The sequence below is a fragment of the Suricata suricatta genome, chromosome 1 (assembly GCF_006229205.1).
Source record: "Suricata suricatta isolate VVHF042 chromosome 1, meerkat_22Aug2017_6uvM2_HiC, whole genome shotgun sequence".
NCBI lineage: Eukaryota > Metazoa > Chordata > Mammalia > Carnivora > Herpestidae > Suricata > Suricata suricatta.
The window spans coordinates 160,484,555-160,496,590 of NC_043700.1; the positions used below are offsets into that span (position 1 = coordinate 160,484,555).

At 44.5% G+C, this 12,036-nt stretch overlaps 1 protein-coding gene across 1 annotated transcript in view; it reads left to right on the forward strand.

The window, feature by feature from the left end:
* The window catches only part of BEND4 (BEN domain containing 4), a 31,589-nt gene extending 25,259 nt beyond the window's left edge, over nt 1–6,330 (forward strand). The window contains exons 5-6 of the mRNA XM_029952169.1: nt 900–1,140; nt 4,564–6,330. Of these exons, the coding sequence (XP_029808029.1) occupies nt 900–1,140; nt 4,564–4,781 (459 nt within the window). The 3' untranslated portion in view covers nt 4,782–6,330. The remainder of the gene's footprint in view (nt 1–899; nt 1,141–4,563) is intronic.
* The last annotated feature ends 5,706 nt before the right edge of the window (nt 6,331–12,036 follow it).

The following is a 12,036-nucleotide window of genomic DNA, read 5'->3' on the forward strand; positions in this document are numbered from 1 at the left end:
AAAACTGAATGAGTTTTTTCTTTATTTTGTACACCTTAATTACTAGGGAAGGAGTACATTAAAACTAAGATCATGGGTTAATTAATTTGTCCTGAACTGTAGAATTTTATGAACAACCAGAACTAAAGTAGTGGTTGTGTAGGTGGAATTGACTAAACATGGCTTCTAAATGTTACAGAAATTCCTGTAATTAGTCCAACTGCAGCTATTGAGCCTGGGAATTTTATAGCAGACATAAATTAAGAAGATGAAAAGGAAGAAAAATTTTGAGTTGACATAGTGGCATTTACAGAAGCCATAATTTGAGGAAACCTGGTTTGTGTTATTATTATTAATGATTTTTTCTAGTTTTCACAATTCCTCCTTTTTTAAATTCACTTTTTAATGTCATTTTCACTGTTATGCAATGGCTATCATAGGTGTTAAGTGAATTAAACACAAGTAGTACCTCATGAAAATAGACCACCAGCATCATTTCTAAAAATACTTAACCGCCAACCAAAGGATGAAGAGACCTGTTTGATCACACTCTTCAAAGTCATTTTTGCATATTTTAATAGATTGAAAAGGAAAGCTACGGGTTATATTTAAATACTGTTCCCTGTCATTGGATCTTGACACATTTTAACCTACCTGTTAAAATGCAAGTTATAAATAGCTCCTCTTTCAAAGGTGTTCATTATACCTCATTGGCTCTTGTTATAGAAAATGCAAATGTAATTTGAAAAGTGCCCGTTCTGAGTGTGAGCAATTACCTGTGCTCTTCAGTACCTGGTTCATTGTCAGCAGAGCCACTTGGTTGAAAAGCATGTTTGCCTTTGAAATGGAGATCGCCTTGGCTGGCTGGCTGGCTGGCTGGCTGGCTAAGTAGGTAATGAGAAAATACTTGGCTTTTCCAGGGAAGCAAGCAGCTGCTGAACAACTATCCCGTCTACATAACGAGCAAACAGTGGGACGAGGCGGTAAATTCTTCAAAGAAAGATGGGAGACGGCTCCTTCGATACCTCATCAGATTTGTTTTCACAACCGATGAGCTTAAGTACTCATGCGGCCTTGGGAAAAGGAAAAGGTCAGTGCAGTCAGGAGAGACAGGTCCTGAAAGACGCCCTCTGGATCCAGTTAAAGTAACATGCCTCCGAGGTACTGCATCCTTCCGCTCAGTGTCACCATCTGTGATCTCATTTCACCGCATTGGCTGTGGCTCCCCCGTGCAAGTGTTCAGCCTTTCCTGTATTTTGGTTTTTTCCGCTGAGACCTTTCTAGGCTTCATGTGGCCCATGCACTTGGTATCGAGAAGTTCTTTAAAAACACCTTCGTTTGCTTTAGCCTTGGCGTTCTCACTTAATGGCACATAAGCATTACATAGCACCTCATGTTTCACGCTTTAAATCCAGAGTTTCTTTGCTGCCGCAGAAGGCCACCTCCAGCAAAACTGGAGCATTGGGAAATGCACGGAGGAAGGGAAGACATGGAACGTTCCAAAACTTAGTAAAATGATACCTCTCGTTTCCATTTGCAGCTTGTATCCCCCACCCCCACCCCAGCTCCCTTGTCAAGAGTACTTGCACCTAACTCCTCATTAAGTTTATTTAGCATTAATTTCCCTTAAATCTGAGGTGCCTAACGTATTCCTTGCCCAGTCAAACTTTATTTTGTTAGTATTTTTAAAGTTTCTATATTTAAAATAATTGCTTAGATAATACTATTTCCTCTGTATTAACAACTGATTACTTTGCAGCTGATCCACACTGTGGTAGGCCAGGCAGAGGGTGAGGAGGAGGAATTAAGAGCTATACAGTTGATTCATCAGGTGCAAATAAACAGATTTAGACAAGTAGAAACATAGTGCCACCAGGAATACTGTTCACGCATGACAAATTCACAACAAAAGGCTCAAACATTAACCTTTATAATTCAATAGTAGTTTTATTGGTTGGAAAAAACTTACTGATAATTTACTTGAGACAGGGATCAAAATATTTCCTGGTGAAGACGTCACAGTAAAGAAACATTACTGATGTGGCCTTGATTTTCAGAAAGGGCCTCCAGCACTCCCCCCGGGATGCCTGCGGTATTCTGCAACGTCAGGGCGCCTAAGACACATATGTAGGTTTTGTTAGCAGCTGAAATTCCTCAGCACCCGCCCCCCAGGCTTCCGATTTAGCAAGTCTGGAGTGGGAGTGAGAGACGCACGCATCGCTGCTCATCACCGCCACCCCAGGTGACTCCGGTGCAGGTGGCCCGTCCTTGGGAACACCACCAGGAATGCAAACCCTAGTGTCCACGAGGCACGGGTGAGCCAGAGCACCCCCTGTTGGCCAGACTGAAAATTCCACCTACTCGGTGATGGAAATTTCCAGGGTCTTCGCAAACTAGCCATAGTTTCCTTTATTCTTCAACACCATCAGAGCTGACGGAGTTACTCACCAAGAGTAACAGAGGCACTTGTGAGGTTGGGGCGCTCCTGGGAACACTGGGCTCCAAGAAGTTGCCCTAGGGCTTATAAGGGGAGTCATGAAAAGGGACCTCACAATTGTATCCCTTTCCAGAAATTCTTGGTAAACATACTACATTTTAACCAGCAAGTCAGTGACACCGAGGGATTAACATACATTCCAAAGCACGGCGCTGCTGTCCTGAGAATGCCTGACCCCCGTGACACTGACCAGGTCCAGGCTGGCTGACCAGAATCTGCGTCCTCCAGCTCATGCCTCACGGGGGGACACGCCCACAGGCTTCCTCCCAGCCCCGGCTGGAGACATAGCAAACCATGGTGACAGAGTGTGTCGGGGGCAGCCAGTTAGAGCATGTGTATGCTTGTCCCAAGGCTGAAATCCTGAGACCTTCCTGTGACCCAGAGGGCATCCCTTTCCTGAAGGCTTAGACCTGGTGACACCCGAGGGGGACATCCTTATCGGGAGCAGAATTAGAACAGCCAAGGAAACCTGAGACCATCAGACACTTTAGTGCTGGAAAACAGGGCGCCTTGCAAAATGGAACCAAACTCCAGGCTGCCTCCTCCTGAAGGTGGCGTGACCCTAGAGGGAACAGAGCCTGTGTAGATGCTTCCTGTCTATGTAACAGCATGAGTTCTGTGTTTAGATTTTAATAGCCTTTTTACCACAGTATCAGCGGAAGTCCTTTGTCAGCAACTAACATTAAGGAGAGGGTGAAGTTGAGAGGTGTCACAGAGCTGCACGTTCTCAGAGTTGCAAGGTCACAGTGTCCTCATTCCTTAGCTTTTAAATCCTCATGTTGATAGGAGTGAAGAGTCTGGACAGACGATGGGAAACTACAGCAGTTACTAAATACTTAGTACAAGCAGGAGGGGTGTGAGGGGACGAGGATTAGGGAATCATCCTTCAGTGTTTCCCAGGCCTGCACCCAAGGCTAAGCCATCTGATTCTGGCAGTTTGGGAGGATGAGTTGCTGAACGCACATTGTTCTTTCCCTTGAGGAAGGCAGCCAAGGCTGGGACCCCGGCGAGACGAGCAAGTTCCTTACCCCAGGAACAGATTTGGGAGGGAATGCCAGTGAACTTGGAGGTGCCGCTGCTTCTCTGCTGACATACACTCTGTCTACCAAGATGGGCATAATTCAGTCCTTGAGATTTTTGTGGTCCATGTACTTGAAAAGTATTATCGTCTTCTAAAGGCAGATAGGGCCAGGATTTCACACAGTAATTCTGTCTTGTAGAGAGAGCGGTGTTGGAGAAGAAACTGTGTAAATAATAGCCACATTGGACTTGGAATCAGCAATGCAAAAATAACACAGTTTGAGTTAGAACTTTTTCCAAAATGCTCACTTCAGTTTACAAGGGTTCATATTAAAATAGCCAGGTAGGAGTTGTGCCTGTGGCCTGACCCCCTGAGAAAATAGGAAGAATGGATTATTTGAGCTGAACCCGAAGGGAAGCTGAGTTTGTTTCGTGGAAGTCTTAACTACTTTTTATACATTCACCCTTCTAGGCATGCTGATTGCTTTCTGGTAAAAGTAAATATTTAGAGGAAATCTGATGTAAAAAATATTTGTCAGCACATGTGTGGATATCCCAACGAGAGAAATACGTATAAACTACAATACATGTTGAGAATGTGGAAACCTCGTCTGAACTACAGTTTGGTATTTTCTCAGTCATTGAGGTTTTGTTAATCCTGCTGGACTTAATCTGCAGATTAGTGGCCGGCTAAAGAACACCATGCCAATGATACTTGCTGTGTTTCCGGAAATAGTTAACATCCTAAAAATGTTAGATACCACCGTAGGTTTGAAGTGTACTCCATAACTCCTACTGAGCATGGTGTATCATACATCTTGCAAATCACATTTACCTCTCATTTCAATAGCAGATGCTCCTTAGGAGGATTTTGACTTCTGCACATGAGTAGAAAACTCACATGTAATAAATGGAGTCTAAGGAGTGACATCATCATAGCACTACATTGGGTTTCCCATAAAGACTTCTTCTAGAGCTTCTGTAAATGTTTAAGCAGCCTGCCTGCCATCTTCTGCAAAAACCAGCTGTTTTTCTCTCTCTCTCTCTTGTTGTGTGTCTTCCCACAGAATTCATTAGGATGCACTGCACCTCCAACCCCGACTGGTGGATGCCCTCGGAGGAGCAGATAAACAAAGTGTTCAGCGACGCCGTGGGTCATGCCCGGCAGGGGCGGGCTGTGGGGACTTTCCTGCACAACGGTGGCTCGTTTTATGAAGGGATCGATCACCAGGCTTCCCAGGATGAGGTCTTCAACAAAAATTCCCAGGATGGGTCTGGGGATTAGTGGACAAAATCTTTCCACGGTAGTAAATGGTCCTCCGAAGAGCTCCGGTTGTCAGTGTCCTGTTACCGTCACCTGAGAGTCCAGAGCACGTCCTCCTGTCAGACTTCCCACAGCCCAAACCCTGACTCTCGTGACCTACTGCCACACTTCCCAGATAGAAATCCATTTTAGGGTTGTTTGGGAAGTCTCCGGAACCTACAACAGACTTTCAGGATATTATGAAAAGGAAAAAAAAAACGACGAGATTTTGAATGATTACTAGCTGGACAGTGGACGTGTAAAGAATAGGCGAGCTCCTGGTCACCTGTCGGAAATCCTCACGTGAGCCCTGCTTCTGGAGCAGAGCTGGTCCTCACAGATTGGGGTGGAGTCCCTGCCTGTGACAGGAGGTAGAGACATGGAGTTATTTTAAGGGACAGTGACCAAACATTCTCTTACTTTAATTCAAATTAGTTGTCTTTATGTTTTCCAAAGGCTTGAATTCATACTTCTCAGTGAAGACATAGGTCAGGTGACATTGCAAGCTGTTTCTGCATTGATAAGGCCTCTATTAAAAACAAGCCAGAGAAAAGGCACCGCGAGACCATGATTAACTGGAAATCAGCTGGGTTATTTTTCAGTTATTTTAACCCCCTAAAAGTCTACCACATTGATCGGAAAGGCGTTACATGGTCTCTGGGGTTTACAAACAGTAAGTTTTCATTATATCAGTCAAGAAACCTCCAGGATCCAAAACCCTTTTCAAATGCTTGATTTTGTAGGTCCATAGACCCACAGTTTCCATGGCCTAAACTCAGGCTCTGTTGACACATTGCCAGAGAGATGGGCTGGGCGGTGAGAATGTCAAGCAGTTAGCTGTTTGGCGCACTGAAGAGCAAACAAGTGGTGTGACCGACGGGACTCACTGAATTGACCAGATGTTCTGGAATTGTATACACACAACTTCAAGGCCTTTCCAACAGCTTTGCAATGGGCTTGTCTGTAATTTCTCTGAGATGTGAGGGTCTTTCTGTGCTGAGTTGATCTTTAGAATTTGCATCAAACTTTTGTGACTTGTTGTCACTGGCGAAAATGTTTCGTCCCAATGTTTTGGGCCTTCTTCCCACTCCGCGCTCCCTTGAGCCATAGGCTCTGGCTAAGTCACCAGTTTCATTTGTGAGTGCCGTCTGAGAGATGAGTGCTGTCTTCAGGCGCATTCCTTCCCTGTACTGTGGAGGTGCTAGACCCTGGCTCTGAGGGCCTCAGGTCTGGGGGCGCGGGCTTCCTCCATCACACGAACCTGACGGTTCCGCGCGGCATAGAGGATAGGACTGCATTATTAATGTCATCTACAAACCTGACTTAGGGTTTTGAAAATTGGCTGGAAATTCATTGAAGGTTTATGTGGATCCGTTTATAAAGAGGCAGTTTTTGTAACCATTTTCTGTGAGACAAGTCATCCTTTCTGTTCAATACTTACCACCAGCTATATGCACGGACCTGGAAATCCGTCCTTCTTTAGCTTTTGTTATGATTATTTCATCCATTAAAAAACTTTAGTGTTAACAGAGATGGTTCTTTGTCAGATCTGTCCAGTGGTGTGGGGAGAACTAATATTTCATTCCCATTTTGAGCAAGTTAGCTAAAATTTGTAAGTAAAAGAAATAAGGGCAAATGTGATGTTGGTTGGGAACCAAGCGATTACTATCTTTGGCCATCCAAAGAAGGAAGACTTTTTGAAGAGTTTTTAGAGATTTGGGAAGTCAATTCCTTACAAGATTCTTTGGTGAGAGCAAATTTTGGCCAGGAGAAGATTATCATCTGTGTCTCCATCTTACCTTTGCTTTTTTTGCATTAGATTTCAGTTATCCTTACTGCTGAGTGCAGTGTCCTTCTTTTTCTTTAGCAGCAATATTTGACACCCACTTCAAAAAAAGCTTCCAGTGCACCTTTTTCCTGCAGGCTTCAGAATTCTGCATGTCTTCACATCTGCGCATCATGGTGGAGCTCTGTGTCTCGCTGGCCTTGAGTGTGGGGGCAGAGGAGAGCGCCTCTCCGTAGCCTTCCGTGTTGGCGTGCTTAAAGGTGAAGGGCTCTCACCACTGCTGTGAGCCGTGACCGGACCTTCCGGTGCGGCCGTAATCATCACCTGAGAAGGCTCCCGGGTAGCTCTGCCTCCCTGGCCACATGGTTGCTCACAGCCCTTGGGGCACAGGCCCGCCTGGTCTCCCTCCCAGCTGGGCTCTTTCTCTGTCAACTGCTTTCCAATACTTCACGGATTCCGAAGTGTTGGGACTACATGTTGGCCAGGTCTTCTGCACATGAGATGACTGGCATACTCAGCATCACACACCAGTTGTCCTGTCTCTCCTGGGCCTGGTCCCTAAGATTATGTGCCCTGGGTCAGGTGTCCCGTGCCTCCCTTCAGCTGCTAGCCGTGTTCCTTTAGCCGGACTCCGACAGTCACTTGGGCTGTGGCACAGCCTCCGCGTGGATATGCCGCCATGTCCTCTCTTCTGAGTATGGTTCGTGCCACCATTTCAGTTTTAAGGCTGGTACGTTATCCTGCTTCACGGGGGTCGCCTGCATGGTCACCCAATTTGTAAATCAGGGCTTGCGTAGGATGTGCACTTCTATTTGGTAAGACCAATGTGGCCTCTGTGGAGCCAGATTTAAAAAGTTCACCACCAAGAAGTCACTGCCCCATCTGTCTTTCTGTTGATCTCTTTGGAGACTGAAGATGGTGCTTGCTTTCTTGAGTTGATGTTTGATATCTCTGGCAATTGGACAGATTGGTTTCATGGATAGACACTTGGTCTCGTGTCAGCCTGTAGAGCCCTCCCCAAGTCCTTCTGTCATTGGTGGAAGATGGATTGAGTTGAAACAGCTCAGGATGCAGCTGGCTCCACTTCCTTGATGAAAGAAGAAGGTCACGGGGCTGGCCTGACGGGAAAGACTAAACCGGTGCGTCCCCTAATCCCTGTTATCAGAGGAGTCCTCAGCAGTGACAGTGTCTTGATGTGTCTTGTGTTTTCCCAAATTAAAGTCCTCCGACAGAGTATATGCCTACTTGTCAAACTGACCTGGACCCCGGATGCAGTTCTGCTGGGCTCAGAACAACCTGTGATCCCTCTCGGAGGTTGTAGGCCAGGAAGCTGCGCAGGGAGCCCTGCTGTGTGAGCACTTCTGCTGGAGGCACAGTTCTCGCGGTGTCTTGATGATGCGCCGTTTACAGTCTCATGGTCCAACGCCAGTGCTGGATGCTTTGAAGAAAATCTATAAACGTCAAAGTTTGTATTTTCCCTTTTTACTTGAAAATATTTTTCACCCAGCCTTTGAACCTGGACATCTCTCTGTTACACCCCTGATTTCCACCTCGTGCTTTAGTCTGCCATCCCCATCTGTGGTTCATAAGGTTTCACCAGGAATGTAGAAGGGTAATGACAGAGTGCGAAAAATTGCTGCCCTTCTTTGGTAGCTGCTTCACAACTGTCGAGCAAGTGCTTGAATTTATATTCTGGATCTTTCTTGACTCTTTTATCAGTCATAAACACATTGACCTAAGAGATTTATCAGAATTATAGGGGTATAAAGTGTCACAATGTATTACTTGGTCTAACTACTCCACGTGTCAGATGTGGATAGAATAGTTTTTAAAGTCCGGTAGCTATTCCTGTAATATCAGATGTTTTTCCAGAGTCTAGACAATAATCCACACTTGGGAATCCAGAGGTTTGTGATTTCTTCATTTTCCTGCCACCTTTGACGTCTTGTCGTCCCTTCTGCTGCTCTCAGAAAGTAGAGGGAGCATCTGTGAGATGAAACAGGCACTATTTTCAGAAAAGCAAACATATATTTGCTCTCATTTGGATTTTATCAAGCCTGCACTCTAGAATCTAAACCCAATATTGGGGCGCCTGGGTGGATCAGTCAGTTAAGCGTCCAGCTTCAGCTCAGGTCATGACCTCACGGTTCGTGGGTTCGAGCCCCACGTCAGGCTCTGTGCTGACAGCTAACTCAGAGCCTGGAGCCTGTTTGAGATTCTGTGTCTCCCTTTCTCTCTTTGACCCTCTCCTGCTCGCACTGTCTCTCTCTGTCTCCCAAAAATAAAAAAACATTAAAAAAAATTTAGAATCTAACCCAATATTCATTGACTACCTCCTTTGGGTTTTTTTTCTTAAATTTCAATCATTCGTTAAAATCTCATTCTTGGATAACTATATTTTTAGAAAAGATGTAAACGTAACTTTTTTCATTCAGTGCTATGTCATTTCACAGTGCAGATCTGTAATTTTTGACAGCTCTTGTGTACCAATTTCTAGAACTGTAATAGACAGTGATTTTGCACATATGGTGCCAGTCATGCTGGTGTATGTTTAATGTGGCGACACTTGCCATAACTGCCTGGCAAAACATGGCAACTAGAACGCTTGAGTCAGAACTCTCATGTAAATGTGTCTAAACAGCAGTATGCATCACTAAGATATATTTTTGTAAACACAGTGATGGCTTCTTCCAGTCGTATAAGCACTGGATAAAAAGAATCTCTTCCCTTGGAATAACAGGAAAATGCCACCCAGCTGATGGCCGTCTGCAGAGCTGCTGGCTTGGGCAGCCAGTGGCACTGGGCCTTCTTTTTGTGCGGTTTTTTTAGAGAGTGAAGCTTGATATCAGACAGTGTGGAGGGCAGAACTAAGCCATCAGCACGTGCCGCCAGGGGTGTGAAATCCAAAACCATGACTGATGATATCTACGCGGTAGAGACCCCCTCTACCCCCCACGTGTATTCAATTGCAAGACACACCGAGAGGGCTGAACTCTGTTCACCTAATGGCCAGGCTGGTCGGTTTGGCTGTCGAAGCACTAAATTACCAACTCTGTGTAAAATGGCCACATTCGTTTTCCTGGTGACCATCCATAGCTGGCTGATCCAAGGTCTAGGTGTTCATGAATCACAGGTCCCCAGATTGCAATGAAAAGGCATCTACCAAGAAGACTCATTAAAAACCTGTTCATTCTCAGAATAATGGCCACAGTACAAATGGCCACGTGGGTCTTGGCCACGCTGGAGAACAACGTAGGCCCGTCCGAAACCAACTGCAGCAGCAGCAGGAGCTACAGCTGATAATCACCTAGTTCCGCGCCAGCTACTTAGCACTTTAATGCGTTCTCTCCTTTTAATCCCCAGAACCATCCTCTGAGCACTAAGTTCCTGTTATTATCCCCATTTATTGAGAAGGACGCTGCTCAAGGTACTCGGCTCATAAGAGGGTCACCTCGTGCCTAGTATGCAGGGTGACTACTTCAGTTTTCCCCAGTAGTCAAAGTTCTCAAATCCCGTCAGACCTTTGGGATGGATTTTGTTTAATTTATGGCATCAAGGGAAAGATGATATTTGTGTTATTACAAACCACTGTTAAAGCACGTTGATGCTTAAATAGGACCTTATAAACCACATACCCTCTGGTAACTGCCCGGTTTCTGCATAAGACTTGACTTATGTAAGATTCCATGTTGAAGACGAGAATAAATTAAAATTGCTAATTTGTTCACATCTGCTACGCAGATTTCCTGTACAAAAATGCAGGGATATAAAAGCAAAAGTTTGAGCTTCGTGAAGTCTGATCCTCTTTGGGAACTCCTCAATGTGAGAAATGGCACTGGGCACCAGTGAGCCAATGTGTCATTCACCTTTCACGTTTGTTGTATCTGTAGCCTTAGATGAGTCTGGTTTGGAAGAGAGGGATTTAATTTACGACGTCACTGTGAGAACTTGTGAAGATTTTGTAGGAAAATACAGTAATCTGTCAATTCTTTCCTGTAGTTATGGCTTTAACATCTCTTTGGCTGTGTTTAAGTTCAAGAGCCTGCCACGTGGGCCTGGCTTGTGTTTCTTGGGAACAGGGCATGCCAGACTGTGCGATGGGTCCTGAAACTGTCCAGGTCACTGGTCCAGCCTGCCCCTGCCCAACGTAAGCACTGCCTCTATGTCTCTCCTCTCTCGAACTTCATGTAGCAGCCTAACACTGGGGCCAACTTGCCTTTACTCGATTTTCTATGATGAACACTTGTGGAGAAACTGTGACAAATCCATTACTGTGACAAATCCATTGATCCCAATATTTTTATTGTTGGAGTCTTGTTGATTCTCTATGAATAATTTCTATTGGATTGTACTGTGTAGAATTAATACCCACTAGGGATATGTTAATAAAACTATAAATGCATAGTGTAATATAGAATAGCAAGATTTTTTTGTGAACAATTTATATAGAAAAGTAAGTTGTTTTTTAAGTGTTAGGCACATTTCTTTTAGGAACTTAAAATGTTATAAGAGTTTTTTAAACATTCAATATTTTTAATTATAAGAAACATTTGTTACTAGAGCCAATTATTTCAGGTGTTCTAATTGGAGTATTGATTTTATGACCTCATATACCTCTAGAATGCCACATGTTCTTCTGTTGGAGAGAAAATTGCACAATAAATGTCAAGTCTCTATTAAGTGTTTCAACTTGCCTCTTGCGTCTTTCTCCAATTCATTGAAGAAGCTTCTCTGTTTTGTTTTGTTTTTAAAGAACTTTATGGCCCCTGAAGCTAAGGCTTTTCTGTCTCTGAATGCCAAGAAAATATTACATACTTAATACCCAAATAAAAGATACTCCAGCTATGTCAGAGAACTGACCAAAAGTCATCCTGAAAAGTCATGTGATCCGATGGAGTACTACATGGCAATGAGAGGGAATGACATATGGCCCTTCGTAGGAAAGTGGATGGACCTTGAGGGTGTCATGCTGAGTGAAGTAAGCCAGGCAGAGAAGGACAGAAACCATATGTTTGCACTCATAGGTTTAGCAGGAAAACAAGAGAGACCTAATGGAGAACCAGAGGGAGCGGAGGAGGGAGAGAGAGTTGGGGAGAGAGAGGGATGCAGAACTTGAGAGACTATTGAATGCTGAGAATGAACTGAGGGTTGAGGAGGAAGCGGGAGGGGGGAAGAGAGGTGGTGGTGATGGTGGAGGGCACTTAGGGGGAAGAGCACTGGGTGTTGTATGGAAAACAATTTGACAATAAAATATTATGGAGGGAAAAAAAGTTTTTTTTAATGTAAAAAAACATAAAAAAAAAAATCATGTGATCTACTGACTGAAAGGGACAGTTGATGATGATCCAGAGAGGCATGGAATCCGGGAGGACTTCCGCCTGCCATTTTGTACATTCACACTTTAAGCGCACTTGTTTCCTACTCAATGGCACCATTCTCCCAAGAAGGAGA